At 45.4% G+C, this 26,931-nt stretch overlaps 1 protein-coding gene across 3 annotated transcripts; it reads left to right on the top strand.

Moving 5' to 3' along the window:
• The first annotated feature begins 702 nt into the window (after positions 1-702).
• On the top strand, positions 703-25,374 carry Spring1 (SREBF pathway regulator in golgi 1). Of its 3 annotated transcripts, none has more exons than XM_076855266.1 (5): positions 703-915; positions 12,212-12,368; positions 15,775-15,926; positions 16,247-16,360; positions 24,310-25,374. In XM_076855266.1, exons 1-5 carry the CDS (start codon positions 802-804, stop codon positions 24,391-24,393), a joined length of 621 nt encoding a protein of 206 aa, XP_076711381.1. In that variant the 5' UTR covers positions 703-801; the 3' UTR covers positions 24,394-25,374. The 3 variants fall into 3 exon arrangements, with proteins under 3 accessions (XP_076711381.1, XP_076711435.1, XP_076711398.1); XM_076855283.2 differs by having other exon boundaries at positions 746-979; XM_076855320.1 differs by lacking the exon at positions 12,212-12,368 and having other exon boundaries at positions 703-979.
• Positions 25,375-26,931: the final 1,557 nt, after the last annotated feature.

Here is a 26,931-nt window from a genome sequence, read left to right as displayed (position 1 = left end):
AGTGCCCAACACTACTTTCAGATGCTTGCTTTTGAAGGGTCTTCAGATTCTGTGTTGGATGCAGGCCATACATAATTATTTCAACATTGAATTCTGGAATAAATTTTTGCACCTAAATAATTGAATGAAACGCCTTTTAACCTTCTGCTCCATGCACAGGTCTAGCTCCCTATGAAGGACCACATCGAGACTTTTCCGGCCGTTACTAGGCTGCCCCGAAGTGCCCGCAAGGGAGCATCTCCTGCATCCCTTGCACTGGAAGAGGGCAGGTGCACTTTGGATACAATGTCGCCATCGCTTCTCATTCCAACAAACCCATGCACAGCGGAAAACACTCTTAAGGCTCCAAGGGCTTCACAGACCACGCGGGGGGCGGGGGGAAGCCGCGTACTCTTTTTTACCTGCCCAGACAATTCAGCAATCACAGCCGCATCATTCACATCCAGCCAAGCCAATCACTCGCCGGTCCTGTGCGTCACGTGACTTCCGAGTACTTCCGGCCTCTGGTTGGGTTCTGTCTCACGTTCCCAAAGCCGGACGCTAGGATCCCCGCACAGTTTCACAGTCGCACGCGATTGCCCGCCCCCTTCTCCTAGCTTCAGCCAATAGGAGGCCGTCTCTTCTCAGGAACCAATGATGAGGCGTCCTTGAGGGGCCGACCGGTGACGCAAGCGGAGCGGAGGCGGGGCGTGGGCCGGGGTCACGTGGTGTGACGCGCGCCGGCTGCCGGGAGCTGGCTGGGCCGCGGACCGCGGGGCCGGGGTTGCGGCTAGGGGTCTGGCCGCCCGGTGTGTAGGGGCCATGCCGCCCGGTCCCCGGGCCTGCTTTGCTCCGCTCCCCGGCCGCCGCGCCCCGCGTCCCCGCCGGGATGGTGAACCTGGCGGCCATGGTGTGGCGCCGGCTCCTGCGGAAGAGGTGGGTGCTGGCCCTGGTCTTCGGGCTCTCGCTGGTCTACTTCCTCAGCAGCACCCTCAAGCAGGTCAGTGCCCGCCCGCCCGCCCGCGCGTCCTCGCTCCCGGCCGCCGGGTTCCTGCGTCTCGGGGTCGCGAGAGGTGGGTGTCCCTGCCCCGGCTCTCCGGGCGGGCCAAGGGTCCTGCCGGTTCCGCTGGTGCGTGGGGCGGAAAGGCGGTGCTGGGCCGGGGCCGAGCGGGGACTCGCACCCACCGCGGTGGGCCCTCCGGGGCGCCTGTGCCCTTGATTGGCACCTGGATGCTCCTCACCTGGCCGTCCAGGCCTGCGGGGGGCGTGCCTTTCCTCACCGGATTCCCAGCGGTCCAGGGAGAGGTGGGCGTCCCCGCTTTACAGCCAGGGAAACCGAGACACGAAGGGTTGGTGGTGGCCGGGCCGGGCAGTGGTCAGGTGCGAGGCCAGCGCTGGCGTGCCTGTTCTCGATTTAATCATGCGGCTGGGGGTTGCGTGCTGAGGCCACCTGGGTGACTGGACGGAACTCCTTTCTGAGCACGACTTGGTTAGGTGGAGTTTTCTTTTCATTCCCCCTTTCGGTTTTTCTTCCACATGAGACTTTCTGGGGAGCAGTGGCAGCGAGCATTAGTGGGAAATGTTACTCGGAGTTTGTTTAGAAGTCCAACTTGAGCGCTTGAGTTTCAAGGAAGGGTGAGCATATCCCAGGATGTGCCAGGGACATTCTTTTGGTGATGCGGTTGTCCTGATGTAAAGAGCCTGTCTTTCCACTTTCAAAGGTCAAATTCATAAATTAGTACATAAATGCAAACTATGTTGCCCTAGTTTTAGTGGATGGGCAGGGAAGCCAGGAAAAGGGAAGATAGGGAATTGTATCCTGCCTCCCCCTTTAGAGAACAAAAATGTTGCAAGTCTCTTGTTGGCCGTGATGTGTGGTGACCGTGAACGGCTGGGCTTCTGTGACTTATGCTTTCTGGTAACTCTGGACACTTTCCAATCATGTGTTGCTTCTTCTCAGAACGGTTTGGACTTGTGAGTGTTGTGTGCCAGGACTTAGTCCTCTGGCTTCCCCTCTGTCTGACCCAGGTGATCTCTAGCACCATTGTTTACCAGCTGTATGCTGATTTCCCAATTGATAACTCCAGTCTAGACCTGCCCAGAAAATCCCAGATTCTTCTGTGTAATGGCCTACTTTATTTTTTTTTCCAAAAATTTTTGTGGTAATCATAAATTTCACTTTTTAAGCCACTATTAAGTGTACAGGTCAGAGATAATAAGTGTATTTGTCATGTGTAATCTTTGCCACCATCCATTCCCATAATTTTCTTCATCATGTGAAAAAACAAATGACACCTGTAACAATAACATCTCAGTCCCTCTTTTTTTCTAGCCCCTGGCAGCCGCCATTCTACTTGACAGCTCTTCCTGATGGTAGTGTAGGCTTCTCACACTTGGCCAAAACAGAACTCTGATTCTCTTCTGCCAGTGCTTGTTCCTCCCCAGTCTTCCCAGTCTCACAGAAAGGCATTACTATGCACCAGGTGGTCCAAGCTCAGACGATTCTTTTCTGACATTTCCTACATCCAGGATAGTGGCTCTGCCTCTGCCATGTGACCTGAACCTGTTCATTTCTCCTAGTTGTCACTCTAAGTCAAGCATCTGTCATCTTTTGCCTGGACTATTGCAGTGGTCCACCAGGTCTCGGCTTCCTTTCTTGTCTCAAGATCTGTTCTCTACTCAGCAGCAGGGTTGATAATCTTTTTTTTTTTTTTTTTTAAAGAGAGAGAGAGAATTTTAATATTTATTTTTTAGTTTTCAGCGGACACAACATTTTTGTTTGTATGTGGTGCTGAGGATGGAACCCGGGCTGCACGCATGCCAGGCAAGCGCACACATCCCCAGCCCTGGTGGTATCTTTAAGAAGATCAGATCATGTTACGCTCCCATGTGTAATTCTGTGTGCTCCTGTTAACAGGCAGATAAAACTCCAGATTCCATTCTGGGGTTGTGTCATTGAATCTTTTCTGTCGTTTCAAGTCAGGCTAACTCTTCATACTTGATTACTTTGGCCATAGGTGGTGACCCAGTAATCCCTGCCCATAAGCTTTATTTATTTATTTTTTTGGTAGGAATCACCAATGGAACATTTCTTGTTCATTTACTTGTTTATCTGTCTTGCCTCACTCACTGTTTTCAAATGTAATTTTCTTTGAGAATAAGGACCTCACGTGTCTTGTTCGGAGACCTTCCAGCCCCTGGAATACTGCCACGCACTTGGTGAGAACCCAAATACTGGTTGAGCAAACAAGTGTCTTTATACTTGGGATGGCGTTTGCTTTCTTCTCAGGCTTGCATACTCCTGATTTTTCATGTCCTGTCTCAGGTGCTGTTTCTTCCCTATAAACCTAAGTATCTCAGGGCACCATCTTCTTTATTATTATTTTTTATTACAGTGTCTTTGTTTCTTACTTGTGATCTGTGACCATAAGTGGGTTTTGGGGGGTGGGAACAAAGGCATGACTGAAGGCTTTGTAACTCTTGGTAGAATTTTTGCCTTGTAAATTTCTTTGGGTCTAATTTTTCAAAACATAAGAAGCCCTGATCTGTTGTCTGCCTCTGTTGAATCATTGCTGTGATCCGTCCTTTCTCCCGTTAGGTGGCTGAACTCTGTAAAGAGGGTATTGAACCAAAGGCAGGGCTCGTTACCACATGATGGGGGCTCAGAGGACTTGTGAGTCTTGCTTCAGGCTGTGGCAGCAGAGTACCATGGACAGGGTGGCTTGAACAACGCATCCTTGTCCTGGAGGCTGGGAAGTCCATGGCTTCCACCTGTGCTGATGTAGTCTGTGTCTGGTGGGGATCTCGTGTTGTGGAGAGCTCTGGCCCCTTCCTCTCCCAACAAGGCCATCAATCCCATCACAGCTGCTTCACCCTTGTGACCTCCCAGAGACCCTCCTCTAAATACGGATGTCACTTCCCCTGCTATTACATTGAGGACGAATACGTTAGCATAGGGCTTTGGGGGGAAGCATCCAGTTCCTAGTATGGGGTGACTGCATGGGTCAGCTGTTCATAAGCTGGCCCTGGTGACCTGTCAGATGCTGCTCCATCTTGCTTCCCCCTCAGTAACACAGGCCTTGGAAGGGAGTGCATATGGCCATCCTGTCCGGTTATATGGATATCGTAATGAGGTGGAGCGCACCTCCCCTGCAGTTTGATGCGTGAGAGATGGTGCTCACGTTTTCATTTTATGTTGATAGGAGCAACACGTTGTATACACTCAGGCCACGGGGACTGCCTTTCTAGGAGCAACTAGTTGATGTCTTTTATCTGCACCATTTTTCATGTTTAAATCTTTGTTTTGGAATTTATTTTTGGATAGAATGTTATTTTGCCTTAAGTTCCCCTTACTACTGGAAAAGTTAAACATCATACTGGTGATTCTACAGCTCCCCTCCCTATTGTGCCTTATATTCTTTGACCATTTTACTCGTGGGTGTCTTTCTTTCTACTTTGTAGGAATTCTGTGTGGCTGGGATTATTCCTTTGTGCAGGTGCAGGAATCTCATGCAGGGCTGCCTGGTTTTAAAGTTCACATTCTTAACTGATAACATTGTGACAGAACAGCTAACGTGCAGTATTTGCACAGTAGAGTTTAAAAATATATGAAATTTCAAATAAATCTCTTCTCTGGCTTCTTTTGAAAAATCAGGAGATTTGTTAGCACTAGATCTACTGGCAACAATCAGTCTGGAGAAATCAGAGCAGATCTGCACCCACAGATTGTGGGCTGTATCCTTTCCTCTAGGCCACTCACCGGCATGTCATTTCCTGGCCTCCTGTGGCAGACATCAGCATCAGACAGCTGCTTTACCCTTGTGACCTCCCAGAGGCCCTCCTCTAAATACGGATGTCACTTCCCCTGCTATCACATTGAGGATGAATACATTAGCATGGGGCTTTGGAGGGAAGCATCCAGTTCCTAATACGGGGTGACTGCATGGATCAGCTGTTCATAAGCTGGCCCTGGTGGCCTGTCAGATGCTGCTCCATCTTGCTTCCCCCTCAGTAACACAGGCCTTGGAAGGGAGTGCACTGTTCATCCTGTCTGGTTATGTGGATGTACGTAATGAGGTGGAGCGCACCTCCCCTGCATCAGGGGTGTTCACTAGCTGTAGCTCGGTCTTCACCTGGGCGCGGGTGGGATTGCCTTTCCTGCCCTCTTTGAAGGTAGCAGTGGCCACATGGCTGGCTTTTATTCCTCCAGTGTTAACTGTCCTTTCCAGGTGACGTTTGGTTACTGCTCCCCCCACCCCCCTGCTGCAGTAAGCCAGGAGTCTGCATGTTGAGGGGGCCCTGCTGCCTGAGAAACAGGATGAGTAGAGCCCCTAACTCACCTGTGTGAGAGTTGTACCATGAGCAAGAGGTGATCCTTCCTGTTGAGCCACTAAGGTTTAGACTTTAGAGAAACCTGGTCTAGCAGTTTCCAGAATGTGGTCTGTGAACGCTGGAGGGTTCCTGAGACGCTTTCAGGGGGCCTATAAGGTCAGAATCATTTTCAAAATAGCCCTAACATGCTTTTTTCACAGTGCTGACCCTTGAACTGATGGAGCAAAAGGAATGGTGGGTAAAACTGGTATCTGAGCCCGACCACAGCGGTGGCGCCATATTGTCCTAGTAGCCATGGCATTCCTCACTGTCACGCCTGTGGTTGAGAGCCTTATTTCCCCTAAGACTGCACAGTGAGCATGATGAGTTTTGCTGATCGTTGATCAGTCTTGCTCTTCAGTACCTGTCGTTCTGCCTGACAAGAAGGGAGATCCCTCACCCAGCTGTCCTCATGCGGCTAAAGTGTGGCTGTTTAAAGGAGGGTACTTGGCGACCGAGTTGTGAGCTGAACTAGTTATTGTTTTCAGGGAACACCATTTTCACCTGAAACAATGAGCGGTGCACCATAGTTATTCAGATTGGGGTATTTGATAGACAGTTTCTTGAAAACCAGTAAAGCGAGCCTGTTACTTCACAGAAAACATCTGACGTTATTTGTTGCCAAAGATAAAATTCAAACTTTAAAGTGAAAATTAAAATTTTGGGAAACATGTTTGTGCCATCCTGAGCTTGATGACTTTCTAACACTTAAGGAACTATTCCATTTGGTCACTGGTGATATTAACAAATGTGACCTTTTTGATATGTATACGAAAATGTTGTCAGCATTTGGAAGATCTGCATAAGATCTGTTCGAGTGCAAGAGAGACTCGTGGATTTTAACAGTGCATGAGAAGTTCACAGGCACGGTTTCAAAGTCCATATTATACAGAACTGTTTTTTGGCGACGGTCTTACTGAGATATAATTCACGTTTATATGATTATATAACCCATTTTTAAAGTGTACAGCTCAGTGTATTTAGTGAATTCACAGTTGGGAAGCTGCCATAGTCATATTTTAGAAACTTTCATCATTTTTCTGTCCTTCCCTCTCAGCTTTAAACAATCACTGACCTGCTTTCTACTTCTATAGATTTGCCTATTCTGGATTTTTCTTATAAATGGGATCTTAACATGGTCATTTGTGACTGGCTTCTTGCAGTTGACCTTCATCTGTGTTGTGGCATGGATCAGAACTTCATTTTTATGCCTGACTAGTCCATTGTAAGCATCTGTTGAATTTTATCCATTCATTGCTGGTGGCATTTTGGGCTGTTATGAACAGTGCTCCTATGAGCATCCATTGACAAGTTCTTGTGGGGCATGTTTTTGTTTCTGTAGGGTACACAGCTGGGAGTGGAACTGTTGGTCAGATGGTAACCCAGTGTTTAACTTTTTGGGGAACTGCATGGCTGTTCTCCAGCTAACCGGATAAAACTTCAGGTTTTGGTGCCAAGCATGGCATAGGATCATCCACAGTCATCTGTAAAAGCTGCCAGGCTCCCCGCCCTTCCAGCCACACCACAGGTAGTTTTTCTGCCTGCGCTTCAGCCCCGACTGCAGATTGCAGCACATTGACTGCAGAGGCAGAGGAGAGACTCCAGCATCTCGCTTACACCAGGCGTTAGTCACAGTGTGTAAAAACATTGCTCCCCTTGTCATTTGTGTTTCTTGAAAAACTTTTTTCCTCCCCAAATGTGTTAACGTGCTATGAGTTATTTTTATTTTTAAATGAATTAACAGTTGGCTTAATGTAAATATGTTAGAAAGTTTAATTTTTGGTATGATCAAACACCAGGAGCCACAACTCACAGAAGCCCACATATTGGGATCCTGGGTAATTATTCCAAGCATATTAAGGGCCAGGACCAGAACTTTGAGCAGTTCTGCCCTAGGCCACCTTGGCTGCTGCTCTCCTGCCTGCCTTGGCCTGTGCGCCCTGGTGCTGCGACCAACTTCAACTGGCGTCTGCCAGTCTGCGGGGATGTCCCTGGAAGCCAGTATGCTCCCCTCACCTGGCCGCCCTCTCCAGGTTCTCCATCTGCAAAATGGGGCTGGAGAGCTGGAGTTCGGGGCTGGGGAGGAAGGTGTTTGCCATTAATTGAGAAGAAGCCTAGAGACTGGGAGCTCTGCGGGATCCTCTGCTTTGCTTGGGGAGATGGGAGACGGCAGATGCAGCAGGGCGGTGCTTGGTCCAGAGGTAGTCATTAGCTTCTGCTTCTTGGATCCCTCTTTTCTTTGGTTTTCATGTTAATTAATGCTTTGGGGGATAATTTAAGTTTTTACAGATGGGAACACAGGAGAAACTAGTGAGGGTGGTGTGGATGCCATTGGGGCACAGGGTTGCGGGTGGCAAGTGGTGCCAGATAACTTGGCATGTTCTTTAACAAAGTTTTCTTGAGCATCTCTGTGCCCCTCTGGGCATGTGCTGCGGTGTGTTGGAGATGGCGCACATTGGAGAAGGTGCATGGGCAGACAGATGTCACGTGCTGGGAGGAGGAAAGACAGGAAGTCAAAGGGTGAGAGATGATGACTCCAGGGCTTTGGGCCTGAGGTCAGGGAATCCCAGTGCTGGCCAGACGTCCTTAGGTCCTCTCAGGCAGTGTTCTCTGCTCGCTCCATACCACAGCTCCTACAGTTCAAGGGGCCATTTGCCTAGCTCCTTGAAAACACATTAATGTCTTTGGCTTTAAAGCAGTTAGGTCTGTGAATTGGAGCCATCTTAGATGCTATCTGAAGTGAAGTGCAGTAAATCCTAAGATTGTGTTGGTTATCTGGCTTTTGTTTTGCATTTTCACTGATCACCAAGATACACATGTCTTCTAGAAAGTTTGTAAAGGCCCTCACAGGCCAGCAGAGGGAACAGTTACCCGTAATCTCACCAACCAGAGGGGTCCCCTGTTTATTTTCTTCCTGTCATTTTTCATACTTTCTCTGTGTGTAATTGAAGCCTACTGTTTCTTCACAGCATATAAGCATTTTCTTCATCTTGAAAAGCTCTTTTAAATTTTTTATAACTTTGATTTTTCATTATTGGCTGCAACTCCCAAATATTAGGCATTTGGGAAGTTCTTCGGCTTTCCTCCTTCCTAGTTTCCAGACACTCAGGCAGATCTCTTAATGGCAACAGTGCCTTGTGTTTAAGTGCTTTCTCACCCCCGTGGGACACTATTTTATTTGACCTTTATAACAACCCTGAAACATGCCCAGCACAGTTATTAATACACTTTTTGAAAATCCAAGGCAAAGTGACACTCATTAGCAATGAAGACATTTCTGCACTCCTTACAATTCTAAAAGAAAGTACTCATGTGTCTTTGTTCTTTTTTGTTCCTGCTCTTTCCTTGGTGCCCTGGTGTACCACGGGACATCTTCATCCTGTGTGCAGTGGTCTGTTGCTCTGATTTGGGTGCGGACCTCCTTGCCAGCAGCTTCAAGAAGGTTTTGGAGACTGGAGCACCTGGTCACCTTTGTCCCTGTAGCCTTTGTACTTTGTAGAAGTTCCATACCTCTGACTGAATCTTGAATGAAAAAAATACACATATTTGGTGAAGAGCTTCAAGCTGAGACCACCCATAGGGTTGGGGAACAGTTTGAGAAAAGTTTAAACTCCCATCTGAAGGAAGAAAGTCCTCAGTGCTCCTTCCCCCTGCCCTTTGCAAGACTGTGCCGTCAGAAAAGGAACTGGGGCCAGGTCATTACCTTATGCCATCTCTGCCCTCCCCCACAATTCTTTGGCACATTCTTGAATATTCATGTTTGAAAACAAGTTCAAGCGCTGGGAGAACTGCTTTCCTGTTTACCAGGAATATTGTTCTGTGGCAGAGAGCCTTCTGAGATCACTTGGCCATGAACTCTTGTTTCTTTCAAGACAAATAACAGGATAGCTTGGGAATAATGTTAAGGACACTTTTAACCTTGTCGTAACAGCCAGTTTACTGCACTCTGACTGGCCCCTTAATAGTCTTTATAGCTATTAATTTATCCAGGGTGGCATTTGCAGCTCAGGTTAATGTGCACACAGCTTGATGATGCAGTTAGCTCGTGTGTCCCAGTAGAGCAGCGGGGTGTGAATTCACAGGTAGTTAAGCAGGATGCACCTAAATGATTTGTCCCAGTTCCCAAGACTCCTGCACTTTGCTCCTCATCTCCCACTGACCAGCAAATACACCTGTTCTTGTACAACCTGCCATGTGCAGACTGGTGCCACTTTTTCCTTTTAAAACAAAAAAGCCACCTTGAAAGACCATTTACATAGTAAATTAAAGAACAAAACTGGTCCTGGTGGAGTTGTGGCCAAATCATAATTAGTGGCATATAAATGCTGGTGGTATTACACACGGTAGATAGAATTTTTGAGGAGTTATTCAGCATCACATGGCATTTACTACTAAAGATTATTCAACAGTTTTTTAAATCCTCACATTTTATTGAGAGCCATCTAGGATAGCAAAATCCCTGGGTGTTCTCATGTTAGTCTACGAGGATGTGTTTACTCAGTCAGGGCACATCAGCATGTGGCGTTATGTAGACTTGAAAATGAGATGATCAGAGATCCTGTAGGTGCTTGGAAATGTTTTACTATCCAATTAGTGTCAAGAAGAGCTGAATGCAAAGCACCCTAATTTGTGACATCAAGTGGGTTTAGAGGCCATGTACAAATACAGATGGGGTTTTATTTGTGTGATGGGATCGTGGGTAATTTCTGTCTTTAATGTTGATAATTATTTTTTAAAACACCTTTTAGGGCTGGGGATGTGGCTTAAGCAGTAGCGCGCTTGCCTGGGATGTGCGGGGCGCTGGGTTCCATCCTCAGCACCACGTACAAATAAAATAAAGATATTGTGTCCACCGAAAACTAAAAAATAAATATTAAAAAAATTCTCTCTCTCTCTCTCTCTCTTTCTCTCAAACAAAAACACCCACCTTTTAGCCTGAAATAATTGCAGCTGTACAGAAAAGTCACCAGGACAGTGTAGTTCCTGCAGGCCCTTCCCTTCATTTCTCCTATTATTCACAAGCACATCTTAAATTAAAAATAAGATTATTCCAAAAATGGTTAAAGAATCACAATCTCCTTCCATGGCAATATTGGGAGTAGACTTTCTAAGATTTTCTCAGTTCTTACCAACCTATATGTACATGTTGTAGTTGTTATCAGAATATAATGTCTGACACGGTGCACACTATTTTCAACTTGCTTTCTCGCTTAATATACTGTACACACTCAGTGCTTTGCACCCTGTTAAAATCATCTGGGACTTTTAAGAACACTGATACCCAGTTCTCATCCACAGAGGTGTTTTCCTCATCTATTGGTAGACTCAAGAGTCAGAATTCATCTTAAGCTATACAAAATTAAATGTGGGAGTCCAGGTGAAGACCTACTCTAGACAGCTGTCAGTCCATTGCAGCCTGTTGTAAGACCACATCTGTACTAATACTCAATTATTCTCTGTTGAGCTTCTAGGTTTTTCTACCTTTTAAACAATGCTGTAGTAAGTACCCCAGTACATCCTTACACATTGGCATTGTCTATAGGGTGGCCTTCAAAAAAGGGTTTGCTGAGCCAAGTTGTTAATATATATTTGTTTTAAATGTTAATGGCTCTTCCCAGATTAGTTTTTCTAAATAAATTTTAGTAATGACAAAGGTGTTTCTCATTTTTAAAAAACTATGTAAGTTTTGCCGTCAGATTTTTTAAAATATTTTTTTCAGATGTTGATGGACCTTTATTTTTTTACAGCTGTGCTGAGAATCAAACCCAGTGCCTCAGACATGCTAGGCTAGGCAAGTGCGCTACCGCTGAGCCCCAGCCCTTGCCATCAGATTTTCAAAGTTAATCCTTTTTGCTTAAAAAGTGACAAAAGACAGGTCTATTTTCTTTGGTGATGTGGAGATTGAACTGGGGCTTCTCACATGCTAGGTCAGCACTCTAACACTGACCACATCCCCAGCAGACCCCTTCCTTTTTAAAGAAAAGATCGAGAAGCTCCTCCTGTCTCCGCTTCTCACACAGCTGGGCTCACCAGCGGGCGCCCTGCCACAACAGATCAATCTCAGTGGTTCAAGCCACCGAACTCTGTTTGAACAGTGAATGTTTAAAGAACATAAAAACCTTCAGGAGAGAGTCTTTTGCAGTGGTTTGTCCCCTGGTTGGCAGGCTTTCTGGCACTTGAGCACCTTCCTCCTCAATCTCTTTAATGACACAGAAAAGGTGATTTAGAAAACTCCCTTAGGAGACAGGGTCAACTCTAGCTCAGGCAGCTCCTCCTCTGGTCTGCCATAGAGGTGCTGTGGGTTACATTCTCAGGATTCCCACACAGTCAACTCCTGAGATGACCGCTTCATCTTACCCTCTGTCGGCCCCAACTCAGTTTCCCATACTGTGTCTCTGAAATACCCTCCCTGCAAATGAAAGCGACCTGTGCTCCAGATGTGTCTGCTATGCCCGAGGTGACAGTCACAAAAATGTTTCCTTTTCTGTTTACACTGAAGTATTCAAATTTCGCATTCTATCCCACATGTTTTTTTTAATACGAAAAAATTCAAAATGACAGCCATCAGAAAGAAAAAGTTCAAAGCTTTTTCCCTGCAAATGAACACTTCTGCACATTTGTCATGTGCATGTCATTCTGGGACCTTGCAGGTAAACCTGCCAGGTACAGGCACAGTACTACCTTACGATTTTTTTCCTACGATTCTATTTTATGACCCTTCTCGGATGTTTTTTCTACCTGCAGAGTACAGGTTCCTGGGGGGCAAGCTTCTTATGATGTCCTCTTGCTGCAGTTTCTATGAAAAATTGGTGAGATCACAAGAAAAGATACTTTAACCTTTCCATTGATGGTCTCTTTGCAGGAGGAGAGGGCAGTGAGAGATCGGAATCTCCTCCAGGTTCAGGACCACGACCAACCCATTCCATGGAAGGTACAATTCAACTTGGGCAATAGCAGCCGGCCAAGCAATCAGTGCCGGAACTCCATTCAAGGGAAGCACCTCATCACGGACGACCTGGGTAAGGCCGGCTCCCCTCCCTCTCTTGGCAGCCAGGAGGCAACGTGCTGGTGGGGCCCTTGGTGGGGTTGATCTCAGCAGCCGTTCCTCTGCAGCGCATCTCCCTGCGTGCTCATTTCTTCTCTGTCATGCCTCCTCCCCATTTCTGTTCAGTGTCAGAGAAGCCTGCCTTGGTGGTTCTCCCTCCTCCTAACAGTTGCTGTGTCTGCAGCCTCCAGTGTCAGCACTTAATTGTCCATCAGTCCCTGGGCCACTTCTGCCAGTCTGTCTCCAGCTCACGTATTTTCAGCTCTTGACAACATTTTCTTTCCATCTTGATGGTGAACTCTGTAGGGTGAGAGTTCAGTTTAAAAAATCCTTGGTTGCCTGAGTGAATCCACCTACTGTTGACGCTCAGGAAATGTGGTTGTTGATAGACTGACTGGTCAGTTTCAAATGAATCATACTTAAAATGTGTTCCTCTTAGAAATTGAGGGATATTTTCTCACTTCTTTTTAAGCTATAAGAAAAGAGATTTCTTTGGGGCAAGGCAGCCAGACCAGACACCTGCTAGAGCTCATCCCCCTTGAAGCCTGCTTGCCCTTCCCAGAGGCCTGCTGTTGCTCAGCCTGCACTGACTGAGCTCCTCCAAGTGCTGGGCACTAGGCATCAAGTGTGGATGTCTTGCATTTTTTTGTTTTTGTTTTTGTAGCAGACCTGTGAAGGCAGGTATTGCCAGCCTCATTTTGTAGGTGAAGAGAGAGGCACCAGGGCTTAAGTGCTTGCCCAGGATTGCTAAGGACCTTCATAAACCATAAGTGCAGTGCTATTATCACATCAGAAAAAGTGCTAACTTATCCTAAATGTTAGGTATCCAGACAGTGCTCAAAGTTCTCTGATGCTTTGTAGGTTTTTTTTTTTTTTTCTTCTTCTTCTTAATTAGTGGTTTGTAAATAACATGGTTTCCTTGTTTGTTTGCAAACAAATTTTACCATTTAAAAGAGTCTCAGGATAGATGGTTTGTGAACGGGACAGTATTGGAATTGTGACAGATGAACCTTTAGTAGAGTCTTCATCTACACATGATGAGGCCAAAGTAAATGAAGACGTTATTGCTTTAAAAAACATTTAGAGACCCTGCAAAATAAAAATAAATAAATAAAACTTTCTCAAAAAGATCCCAAAGTCATGAAACCAGAGATGAGATTATTTGGAAATGAGGGGGGTCAGAGGAAAACTGCCTACCTAAAATAAGAGAGCTGAAAATTTTTGAACAAAAATATACTTGCAAATCAGCAGTGGTACCAGTGACAAGCTCTTCTTAAGGTCACATTGAAAAAGCAAATATTGCAAAAGTCTTTTTTTTTTTTTAATAGTAAAGTTGAGCAAAGGAAGTTAGTTAACTGACAGAGATAGTGCAGCTGGTTAGGACTGGGGTCAGATGCCTTGACATAGTGGAGTTCAGGGCTTACTTCAAATTTAGAAGACCTGACATCTTATGTGTTGACTTTCGAATTTAGCATTGAGTTATAAATACAATTGTCATTTTCTTTGATTGTAGCTAGCAAAAGAATACTTTTTTTTTTTTTCTGATTAATGTACGTGAGACAGAGACTCACAGACTCTTTAAAAAGTTCCAAGAATCAACTCATCAATCAGTTAAAATCCAAGAGTCATAGGTTTTATTTCACTTCTGTGAATGTGGGAGAAGTGATTTAAGAAATAAAGAAAGCTCACAGCACTCACGCCTTTCAGCAAGCAGATGGCACTACAAATATTGCCTGGGTAACATGTTATTAAATAAGACAACCAATTAGAATTGCAGACTTATCAAAGGTTGGAAGTTAATTTCCCAGGCAGTGCAACGCATTTCGAGGTTGTGATCTCACCAGTCTCCTTGTTGGAAATAACATTTGCATGAGTAGCCCATGGTACAGAGCAAGAGGTCTTGAGAACTTGATGAACTTTCCAGAAATGAGACCTGCAGATTCCAGGCTTAATGCTGGACAGTGGCACTGGAAACAAAAAGAAGGCCTGAAATACTGACCCAGTGTGGAAAAGGAAAGGGCAGAAAGCTAACTAGACAAATAGCATTTCGGTCACATAATATTTAGATCTTCCTGGCACAGAGTTGTTTATAGTTATCACTTGGGGCAGAATTTTAAGAAAAGTGCTGACTTACTTGGATTGTTTGTTTGAATTCCTTATAAAGAAAATAAGTAGGAATAGTTGGGGGAAACTCCCAGAAACATTTACTATGCCATTAGAATCATCCTCTCCTAACCTAGGAGATGGAATAACAGTTACACAACAGCAAAGGGTACCAGTTTCCCAGGTAACTAGGTCTGTTCTCCTGAGGCCTCAGTTTCCCAGGTGTTGAGCAAGGGCCCCCTTGGTCCCTTCTGTTGTCCTTATTCCACAGGTGCCTCCTGCTTCTGCCTAGGCTTTGTTTTCCAGTGTAGCTTCTGAAAACAACCTGCACTACAACGAGTCTCATTCTCTGAGGACCAAGGAGCTGGGGCATTTGAGTGGAGTGATGCTGGGAGCAGCTGCTCTGCACCTGTGGGCCTGAACATGCACCTGGGAGTATCTTAAGAGCCCAGTGGTGGCCCTCATGGAAGCCTTCTGACATTTTTCTGTCCCTCTCCTAGAAGGATGTGGAGAAATGTCTGTGTCAAAGCTCTGAACAAGAAATCAGTTTCTATGGGGAGGTGGCATTAGGCATGAGGCCACTGGGCTGGAGGAGATGGCTGCATATAGTTGAGTGGAGAGACTCAGGAGGAGGTTTTCTCTTCCTTGGGCATCAGGGGGCAGTGTCCCCTAACTCCAGGGTTAGCTGAGTCCCCAGTATTTCACGTGCAAAGAGCCTGAATCACTTTACAAAGGTGAAGTATGACTATTTCTACTTGGGAAATTCTCCAAATTACTAAATAAACAGCAAGCACTTAAAAGATGTTGTAGAGAGTGTTTTGTTGTTATTTAAGTCTAGAAAGAACTTTTGTGAGTGAATGCCTTGGGTTTTCCTATTTTCAGATTTTTATTTGTAAAAGAGTATTCCCTGCACTGCAATAGAGGGAAAAAGGAAGGAAGAAAAGGGGACATTTTTCTTGAGGCAGATGAAAGACAGGTTGGCTTGCAGAGGTTAGAACAGCAAGTCGTGGGCGGTCTCCTGGTGTTGACAAGGTGCCCAGATGAAACACCTGGCTGTGGGCTGACAGGTATCGAAGTGTGGAACCAGCCCTGGTGGAGGAGCCCTACTTCCTGTTCACTCCCCCTCTGAGGAAGATGGCCCTAGTCACACGCCCGCATCTGGCTCCCCCATGCTGAGGCTGCCCCTTCGCCAGCTTCTGTCCTTGTGTCCGTGTCCGTCCTCACACTGCACCGTGCTCACTGCTGGCTCCATGCTCAGACTCCTCTCTGACTTGCAGGGTATGTCTGTGAACGGAAGGATCTACTGACCAACGGCTGCTGCGATGTTAGCGTCCCCAGCACAAAGCAGTACTGCTGTGATGGCTGCCTGGCCAACGGCTGCTGCAGCGCCTACGAGCACTGTGTGTCCTGCTGCCTGCAGCCCAACAAGGTAGAGTAGCTGCGGCTCCAGGCCTCCCTGTCTGTCATCCTTTATTTCAGGGTGATCATGAGGCTCTTCTGAGGTTCTGCTGATTATAGAACGGAGCTTTGTGGGATCAGAAATCACTGCTGTGCAGTAGGCTTTGCCTGCAGAGAGAGGAGCTGGTTCCCAGGGACTGAAGGCTCCCCTGCAGAAAGGCCCACTGTGTTGCTAATCAGAGGCCTAGTGAGTAAGGGACTGGGCCCCCTCTGTCTCTGTGTCAGCGTCTCTTATTAACCTGTGCTTGCTCGATGTGGAATTATTACAGGTACTGACTTTTGTTTCTGTAGCAACTTCTCCTGGAGCGCTTCCTCAACCGGGCAGCGGTGGCATTCCAGAACCTCTTCATGGCAGTGGAAGATCACTTTGAACTGTGCTTGGCTAAGTGCAGGACCTCTTCCCAGGTCAGGAGCCACCATCTGTCCCTGGGGGTGGGGGGGGGGCGGGTGAGAGTCTGCAGCTGGAGAAAACTACAAATGTATATGGGGCGGAGTGATGGTGGAGAAGGTTCATAGGAAGCCTTCCACACCGCGCTCTGTCTGGTGTAATGACAGTGTTTACAGTGTCAGCACCAGATGGACCCAAGTTGGGAAAAGTGAAGCCTTTATATTAGCTCAAGGCCCAATCACCTTACACATCTCCTGTCTGCTGGGCATGTTTGCACTTTTTTTAAAAATATATCTTTTATTGATTTTATTTTATTTTTTAAATACACGACACAAGTGGAATGCATTACATTCCTTATTACACATATAGCACAATTTTTTGTGTCTTGGTATATAAAATATGTTCATGCCAATTTATGCCTTTTCACATGTGCTTTGTGTTTTTTTGCATTATAATTTTTAATACACATATATACCACAATTTTTCATATCTTTGTATATAAAGTATATTGACATCCAATTTAAGTCTTCATACATGTACTTTGGATAATGATGTCCATCACATTCCACCATTCTTGCTAATCTCCTGCCCCCCCACCCCGTTCCCTCCCACCCCTCTTCCCTATCTAGAATTCATCTAATCCTCCCATGCTCTCCCTCCCTACCCACTATGAGTCAACCTCCTTGTATCAGAGAAAACATTTGGCATTTGTTTTTTAGAATTGGCTGACTTCACTTAGCATTATCTTCTCAAACGCCATCCATTTATGTTTGCACTTTAAATGGAAGCATAAAATTGGTTTTTAAAGTCTGGGTGCAGTCTTCTTAGTCCAACTATTAAGAGAGATTTTTCTTCTTGTCTTTGAATGAAATTCAACTCCGGTTTTCCAGCAGTCCTTCCACATTAGAGTGAGCAGTGATTTGTACTGCGACAGAGTTGTGGTTTGTTTTAGGTTTCAAGGGGCCAGGGCAGGTAAGTGTTTGATACAGGAACACACCAGTCAGTTGTCAGGCTCTCAATGTGTATTGGTGTGCTTTGTTCTTTGGCTGTTAAATAGTGTGAGAAGCACACTCACCTGTCCAAGAGTCACAGGAACAGCAAAGAGCAAGGCTTTACTTTAATGATGGTGTTACAAGAGCCAGTGCCTGGTGCTCAGGGACCCCCAGGTTGAGTACAACGGGTGTTTTATCCCCTCTCCCAGCTCCTCATTGGCTGAGTACTCTGGGGTGCACAGTCTTCCCCAAGTCACCTAGGTTTTTCCCGCTCCTATTGGGTTATTTAAAGGATTGTGTCTGTTAGTTGTCCCACCTCTCTCTGTTCTCTTGTAGTGGGACATTCCCCTTGGCTGAGTGCCTTTTGGCAATTTCACAGTTTATCTCTGTTGGTCAGGGCCAGGTGGGCCCCTTCCTTCTCACCTCCTGTTTGTCAGGGGCTGTGAGTTTTGACACTTTGGTGTTAACTGCTTGTAACTTTCCATCCTGCTCCCCTGCCAGCTGCCTTTCCTGCATCCCAAGTCACTTTACATTTGAAGCTGAACATGTTCTGAAAATGGACAGCCAGACTTTCTATTTCTCACCAATCCCCCCTTTTTCTTTTTTCATCTTTTGGTCTCGTTTTCATTTTTGTTCCTGTACCCTTTGGTATTATCACCTATCTTAGTCATATTTACTTTTTGAGGTGGAAACCACCCATGGAAATAGGTTCACCCCTTTTAGTAGTTCGGACAGCTGTCTCAGGCATCAGGAGCACTGGTAAGTTCCTTTACAGATGGGTGGAAACTTGTCTTCTTTCTTGGTCGTGGCTAAAACCAAGTCATAAGGCTGGAAGTGGAAGTGATAACTTTTGAATCCTGGAGGAGGAGTCTGAGCAAGGAGTCCCTTTAACTTGAGTGATGATTAAGTATAGGCTATGGCCAGCATATATTTTCTTAGAAATTGGCCTTTAGTTTCCATGGTAGAGAATTCTGTAGCTTTTTCCCAAGTAGGGGAGCTCATTAAGCAGCTCATAATAAATATTAGGGCTAGATAATCATACTACCACCACCAACAAACACAGATTAAGTCACCTGTGTAGGAGGTTATAAAGACTTGTCCATCTTAAATTGACTCAGAACAGACTTATGACTCAGGTAGAGCTGTTTGTGATATTCATCAGGCACTGTTGTATAAAAACTCTTCCTTTATAACCTCTCAATTTTACTTAATTTTGGAAGGACTGACACAAATGTACATCTCTAGTTAACCATTGTCTTTTCTTTAAAATGTCCAAGCATGGCTGTGCTGGCAGGTATTTAAGACCAGTTGGTCAAAATTGACCTTGTTCTTATCTACTTTTAGAATCAGTTGAAATTCCAGAGGCCATTCTTGGGAACATATGAAAAACCTCTTGGCTTCTTTGGTTTTCCTCTCCCAGTTGTATTATCTTCCAGGATGGCTCAGGATCTTGCTGACCACAGTTGGCTTCCCTTGGTAACATCAGGGCATTTCCCTTTCGAGCGACCTTTCTCTTGGCAGAGTGTGCACTAAATGGCTTCCTGTTCTCCAGGGTCCTCTTGATCCCTCTGATCGGGAGAGCAGGTGATCTTAGAGGGTTCTCATCATTCCTGGGTCTTGCTCATCTTAGACAGCAAGGGCCAAAATATTGATTGCCTTTTTCTGGGTCCTTTTACTTTCTTGACTTTGGTGTCCATGTTTTTGGTTTTAAAAATTCATCAGGCTAGTTTCGCCAGTCTTCAAGTGGGAGTGGTGGGTTTTAACTTTACATGTCAGTATTAATACTGGAAGTTAGCCTTATAGCCTGTCTGTCCTGTAGGTAATGGTTTATTGTTTCAGATTAACTCAGGCTGTTCTAATAGAAGAAGTAACTGCAAATACCAACAGACAACAAGCACAAAAGGAAAATTTTTAAAAAAGCACAAAAACATTCGGTTAGCGTAATAGCTTTGAACCAATAAATATCATTTCTAAAATAACACTAATATCTTTTGTATCTGTTTGCCTCCAGAAAGATCCATAAATTTATCAAATCAATCATACATGAGATCCTTTACAATTTTACTTTAAAACTTTTAAGACATTGTATACCTTTTATAATTCACCCAAACCTTTACTTAGTTTTGAATTATGCCTCTTGTTTATTTTGAGATTATGGTAATCTTTACAACAAAAATATGTTTTTTGATCTCAACTATTTTTTAATTATTTTTATTGATTCTTTTTAGTTATATATGACAGAATCCATTTTGATGTAATTATACAAGCATGGAGCATATCTTGTTCTAATTCAGATCCCAGTACCTCTCCTTTCCCTTCCCTCTCCCCACCCCTGCTACCTTTCCTCTTATTGATTTCTGTCATTTACCCACATTTATTTTTAATTATTATTATTTTTTTTGTGGTGCTGGGGATTGAACCCAAGGTCTTGTGCATGTGAGGAAAGCACTCTGCCAACTAAGCTATGTCCCCATCCCATGGTTATGTTTTTTTTAATGAGTCTTTAAAGCTAGCCTTCTTGGAGTCATCCTAACATGAAGTAAGGTGAGATGCAGAACCTTCTCTCAGGTGAGGCAGGGTTCTTGACTAATCTTAGGTAAAGTGTTTTATTTATGAAATTGATCTTGCCTGTTCCTTAAATATAATTTTACAGAGTTCTCATATGTTGTTTCCTGAGTCTATATGAGCATCAGTCAGTGCACTATAATGTGACATCTAAAATATGGATCAAAGCAGAAGCTAAGAGAGCTTTTGACTTTCTTTTTGAGGAAAAAGTGGTAAACTGCATCCATATTCACATTGTCAGCCTTTAAACAAGTTTAGACTCCCCTAATTGTCTTCCAAAAGTACATTTAAATTTCTATCTTATTCTAAAAGGTAAGAGAAAATTCTGTATATAACTTATTGATAATGGGTTACCCATATCCAGTTCCAGAATACTAAATGACATAAATCTGAAGGAGACTATTGCTACAGACAATTTTAGTTTGGAGGACATAAGCTTGGTAAAGTGCTTCTCTAAGCTAGACTTAAATCTCTTTTACATTTAGGAAATACTGTTAATGATTAGAAATAGACTTCACCAAAGCAAACAGATATAAGTCAGGTTTTTAAATGGGAGTGTGACCCTTTTATATCAAATATAGTGTATAAAAGAGAACAGTTGTTTATTTAACCAGTTACGAAGTAATCATTTAAAAGACTTTAAAACAGGTACAAATTCTAATTCCTTTCAGACTTGCTTTCCTTTAGTAATAAAACCTAACAGACACAAATTCTCTTGATGGATAAGAACAACTCAATGTTTTAAACTTTGTTTCATATCTGTGCCTTTAAATCGACCTTAGAAAAGCCTTTAAATAATTTTTTCTGACTGGACTACTCATAGTCAACTTAATCACGTGCATAAACTTTTTGAGACTTACCTTCCACAAACCTTTTGCAACTTAGACATTCTACAGCTTGTTTGCATCCTTAGCTTTGTCCTTGCTTTCACATAGACTTCAGCACAAAAATACTACTTTATCATACAAAATGCTTCTTGTTCAAAAACATACATTTCCATACCGGTAACTTTTTATATCCCTTCTTCCAGTTGTTGACTCTTAAATTTACATTCTGAAATTAGACAGATTTTTGAGATTTCTGAATTCAGACAAATTAGTCCTTTTTTAATAAGATTAAATACTTTATTTACAATACTTTAATGAAAACATAGCTGAAACTTTTTGTATTCCCAACATATAGAATTACACCTATTAGAATCTTTACTCGTAGCAACCTTGCTAGGCCCAGAAGCAAAGCAACTTTAAGACTGTTTTTCCATTTCCCAACTTATAAAGACATTTAACAGACCCAAATACATGTCAACTTCTGGAATTCAAGAAGTCACCAACACTTAAATTTAAACTTAGCAGTCGATGTTTTTAACTTTGCAAATTAATCAGGCGTCTCCTCTAACAAACACATTCATAAATGTTGTCTCACTTAGATTGAATCTAATTTACCCATTTTTAACTTAGGTTACCCATAAAAAACAAGGTATCAGACAAGTCCAGTTAACACTTTAAATCAATTATTCCTGCCAAATAAAAATCCTTAAAGTAATGAACATTGCACTTTAAACATTTTATAGAAACTAATGTTTTCTTGATTGCCTGGCCAACTAGAAAAACGTTCAGGTTAGTAATTTCAAAGACCCTTCATTCTTACCAATGTGAATTGACCTTTAGAAATTAAAGTAGAGCCTGTCACAGATTTCTTAGTATGACCCCCGACATGGAAAGGGCATGTGCCATTGGGGACATGAGGAATGGACTCTGACAGCCATGGTGGACGCTGACGTGAGCGGTCCAGCTGGCCACTCGTCCTCTACAGGACAGATTCACTCCCACCATTGCCACTGTATATTTTCCTTGCCTAGGACTTTTTAAGAATATTATTTTAGTTGTCAACGGACCTTTATTTTATTTTTATGTGGTGCTAGAGATCAAACCCAGGGCCTCACACATGCTAGGCAAGCGCTCTACCACGGAGCCCCAGCCCCAGCCCCCATGCCTAGGACTTTTTAAGGAAGAAGATTTCTTTCCTTTTCTAGTGAACTTGAGAGTTAACTCTTGAATAAGTACCTGGCGTCCATATAAAAATAGCACAAAAGAAAGGCAGAGCTGGAAACTCTGTGAGACAGAACAAGACTGGTCAGAACAGAACAGTAAAGAATGCGGGGTCCATGAGTGCTTAAAGGTTCTTAAAGAAGATGGGTGCAGGTGGGATCTTTCCACTTGCCTTCCCTTTCCCTGGGCCTAGAGTTTTTATTCCCTATTCTTATTAGGTTCCTGTAACCGAGTTTCACCTCATGGACTCAACCTCCCAGTGCCCGTGTGCTCAGTCCCCCTCACTGGGGATTCCTTGCGCTCCCTGGGCCACACACGTGCTCAGCCCCCTCAATGGAGTTTCCTGCATGAACTGAGCTCAGTCTCCAGCCGTCCGGAACCACGAGTGGGGCTCTGCAAAGTGCCCAGGGTGTGTCTCAGTCACACATATTCAACCTCCGAAAATTCCCAACCACTGGAGCAGCACTCCTGGTCCAATTTCCTGCCTCAGCCAAGGAAACCAAGTGTTGCTCCCGCTGGTGGGGAACAGGACATCTGGGCAGAGCAGGCCACCCAAAGTTGGATAAGATGCATCTCCTCCAGGACAAGCTCCCGGGTTGTAAGACACATGCTCACCTGTATAAGAGACACAGGAACAGGAAAGAGTGAGGCTTTAATGATGGTCTTGCAAGATTCAGTGCCCACTCGGTGCTCAGGGACCCCCAGGTTGGGTAGGACCAGTGTTTTATCCCCTCTCCCAGCTCCTCATTGGCTGTGCTATCTTCCCCAAGTCACCTAGGTCTTACCCGCTCCTATTGGGTTATTTAAAGGAATGTGGTGAAGTCCCCTGAGCTGAGTGGCTTTTGGCAATTTCACAGTTTATCTCTGTTGCCCAGGGCCAGGTGGGCCCCTTCCTTCTCACCTCCTGTTTGTCAGGGGCTGTGAGTTTTGACACTCTGGTGTTGACTGCTTGTAACTTTCCACCCTGCTCCCCTGGCCTGCTGCCTTTCCTGCATCCCAAGTCACTTTACATTTGAAGCTGAGTACTGTTCTGAAAGTGGACCACCGGGATTGTCTGTTCCTCACACAGAGTGCACCTGTCACCGAGAGGTCTGAAGGCCCTTGGCTGTCCACCCTCTGCCCTCAGTTTTGAAATTGCCAGGTGTGTACATTACACGCACACCCCTGCCTTCCATCATGTGCCACCAAGATTTCACTGGCTTCCCCGAGGTAGCAGCTCATTCGCCATGATCTGGAACTTTTGTGCCCTTCGCCAGGCTTCTGTGGCCCACCTTTTGATTTTATGCCCCTTCTGATGTCTCTGGTCTGCTCTGAGAGCACGGCAGGTGTTCCAGGGTGGAAGGAGCATTTGAGAGCATTAAGAAGTTCCTGGTGGCCTTGTTTTGCCTGAGGAACTTTCCGCTTGAGTGGACTTTAAAGAGGAAGGCTGGATGCAGGACTTTGATTCACATCGCTCTCATTCTGAGAAATGCAAGAAGAGGCCAAGCATTTTCTTTCCATAACTGATAAAACCCAGAAGTATTTCCAATCTTAAGTGAAGCTGTTACTGAAAGCTCAGTCCTTGTCCCTGATGTCAATTTAATAAGGAGGACACAGTTTTAGAAAAAGGGAAAGGAAGGTTCATATGCTAGCAAAGAAGAAGCACAAGGGACCCCTCTCCTAGAGGCTGTGGTTCTGCACGTCAGGGGAGCAGAGGGTGTTTTAAAGAGTTTTCAAAGCCTACATTCCAGTGTGCCCAGTGTGTTGGGTCCTAGGCACCCTGATGATGTGGAGATTCACTCGTTAATTTGGGAGATAGTCACTTCCTGGATCTTCCTGTGGTGGGTGTGTGCTCAAGGACAGACAGCTAGGCCTAAGGTGCAGAAGAAAAGATAACCCTGTCTCCCCAATCCTGTTAGGGAGGGGAGAGGGAAAAGGGGGGGGGGAATGTCCCTTTTAAAATGAACTTCAGAGCAAGGAGGGCTGTATTCATAAGGTGAAGTGGACCACTGCTACAAAGCTACTCTGCTTTTTGAGTTTCATTTTATTATAAATGGAGATTTCCCAAATGCCTTTCAGTTCATTTTGATAACAACATCCCAACAAAGAGGAGGTTTGGCTATATGGCTGTCAAGTTGGATTGATACCTACTTAAATTGGATTAATACTTCAGTCGCTTCGGTCATGGGCTACTTAATGAACCTGCCTAAAACTCAAGTTGCTTGTATGAAAACAAAGTGCTGAAAACTCAGTGCTGAGTTCCTTCCTTGTTCAGAGGGTCCTGGGAGCCTCCAGTCAGTCACCCTGGAGATGGTCTGGGCCGGCCGCCTGCTCCTGCCCACTCTGCCTCTCACCGTGTGCCTGTCCCCCTTTTGCCCACAGAGTGTGCAGCACGAGAACACCTACCGGGACCCCGTGGCCAAGTACTGCTATGGAGAGAGCCCGCCCGAGCTCTTCCCTGCGTGATGGCCGCTGCAGCCTGGGCCCTGAGACACTGCTGGAGGACGCACCACCCAGGGCCAGACTTAAATGTCCCAGCCAGTCCAGGGCAAGGAGACAAGGTGGCATGGGGACACTTTGACTGTGACCACTTCCTGTGCTGTCCACGGGCGCTGCCCACCATCGGGCTGCACTTGGCAGAGCTCTTCTGTGAAGCGGACTGGAATCTTGGGCTGGGCCCAGGCAGGAAAGAGCCGCGGGCTGAGCTGGGGGTGGTGTCGGCCTCCCTGGAGACTCAGCTCGGCACCCACACAGGGGCCTGTGGCTTGTGTCCATCAGGCTCCGGGTGTTCACTTCCATTTTGATCTGGGCTCTTCTCTGTACAATTATTTATTAGATTCCTTTGGAATACTGGGAAAACCATAGTGTTTTATGGAGGAAAATGCCTTACCATTCTATTGAATATATTCAAAGAAATTATTTTTGTTGTTGTCCTCGGGTCCTAGAGTGTCACGAGTTAAATTGTCCCTTCACCCAGATAAGATGGCTTGTCCCTTGGAATGTGGATCTTCTCTCTAGGGAGTTATTTTTGGTTTTGACAATGTCTTCGAGAGTGGGTCTCAGATACAACGGAGGAACCATATCCTGGCTTTTAAAATCATCTGAACACTCCGAACTGCTGCGTTCTAACCTCATGCAGCGCTGTCAGCAGTGGCCCTGAGTACCCCTGGCCCTGTTCTGGGTTTCCATGTGCCATCTGCCTTAGTCCTGTTCCAGCCACGGTGGTGACGTGTCCAGAGGCGGTCCTTCTCCCTTCCTGCACCACTGTCGAAGGACTGGGATCTGCTCAGTGTGGCACAAAGGGGCCTCCTCCCCTCTCCTGTTACAGAAGCCCTGTGCTGAGGCCATTCCTGGGCACACAGCCTGTCTACTGCTTCAGCGTTTTTGTAGCAGGTATAAATGTTCAGTTTTCCTATGATTTTTGGAGAAGAAAACCCAACTTTCTGAGAGTGTTGTGAGAGTTTCTTTTTTTTTATTTGTTCTTTTTAGTTAAACATGACTGTAGAAAGCAGTTGAGAGTTTCTTACATTTCTCCTCAGTGAGAGATGCGTTTGGTTCTCACAGATGAGAGTGCCACACACGCAGGTGGCTGGTGTGTCCTGGAGCTGTGTGCTTAAAGTCAGTGTCTCTGACTCAAGGCCTGGAGTATTTGGTCTTATGGTAAAAGCATCACGCTCCTTGAACATCCTGCCTGAGAGTTCAGGAGGCCTGTTAGCACACACCTCTTCCCGGCTGCTTCACTCACCCCAGCTTGGTCAAGGTCTTTTTGCCTTTTTTTTTTTTTTTTTTTTTTTGGCTGTTTGGGTTCATCTGGGAGCAGGTGCTAATGACCTGCTTCCAACAGTTTTTTTCCCAGTGGAGTGTTTTTTTTGGGCCATCTCCTTCTAGATGTTTCTGCAGCATGTAGTGGTCATTTCTTTTAGCCCCCCATTGTATCTCTTACATTTACCTTCCTTAGGGTATCTTTGCTCCTCAGTGAGTTTTCCTGCAGGGTAAACTGCCAGCAGTTGTTTTCAGTGTTAGATCCTAACAAATGGGTTCTGTTTGCGTTGGACTTTTCCGATTCTCTGGGTTTCCCATGGTGCTGAAGCAAGCTCTGAGAGAACCGAGGCACACCTGAGCATCTCACCCTGCACCTTATGGCAGCTCCAAGTGGAGTCTGAGGGCTAGTCTTCCCTTGGTTGCCGCTGGTGGCCGCCTGTCCTTCGTGCTCAGCGTGCTGTGGAGCAGTGGACAGCTGCATCAGAGGCAGTGTCCACCTGCCGGTCCCCCCGACTTTGCACTAAACAGCACCTCTTCGTGTTACTGCTGTCACGCAGATGCTGCAGCCATCAGTAGGACTTGTGCTTCCGCCTCGTGGATGAGGAAATAAGGTGAAACGACCTGAGTCCCCACTGAGACTTCATGCTGACTCACACCGGAGCTCCTCTCTGGGTCTGGTCCTGTGTGCTTCCCAGCTCGCCTGCCAGCTCCAGGGCTGACCAAGCTCGCCATCTGCCCCCAGAGCCTATGGCTTTCAGTTGTCCAGGCCAGAGGAGGAAGTGGTGGCTCCCATGTCCACATTAGGTTGATAGCTCAAAGGTCATTTTCATTTAGATGAGGAGTATGATTTTTTGTGCTTAAAAATCAGTTGGGGGGTGTGCACTGTTTTGGAGATTGACAGCAGGGTGATCCGCAGCGGAGCACCTGGCGTGGCCCAGGCTCCTGGCCCAGCCCGCACTGCTCCTCTGCTTTGCTTATGGTTTCTTGGATCAAGGCTTCTCACACAGGGACCTTGTCTTAGCTGCATGTGTCCGGAGCCTACCAGAGCACATGATACGTGTTGGCAGTTTAGGAAAAGATCCCAGAAAGGAGAAAACACCTTTAGTTGAGAAAAAATATTATCGAATATTGAGATCTTTAGGCAAAGGTGATTGGGCAGTACCAGGTTTTTCCCTCAGTGCTAAGTCTTCTGTTTGCCATGCTTGTTGCTAGAGCTGTACAGATGTGTGAGAAGCTCTCGGT

The sequence above is a fragment of the Callospermophilus lateralis genome, chromosome 1, assembly GCF_048772815.1.
Source record: "Callospermophilus lateralis isolate mCalLat2 chromosome 1, mCalLat2.hap1, whole genome shotgun sequence".
NCBI classification, from domain to species: Eukaryota; Metazoa; Chordata; class Mammalia; order Rodentia; family Sciuridae; genus Callospermophilus; species Callospermophilus lateralis.
The sequence above is the reverse complement of the archived record's forward strand: the minus strand, read 5'-3'. Positions and strand labels throughout refer to the sequence as shown.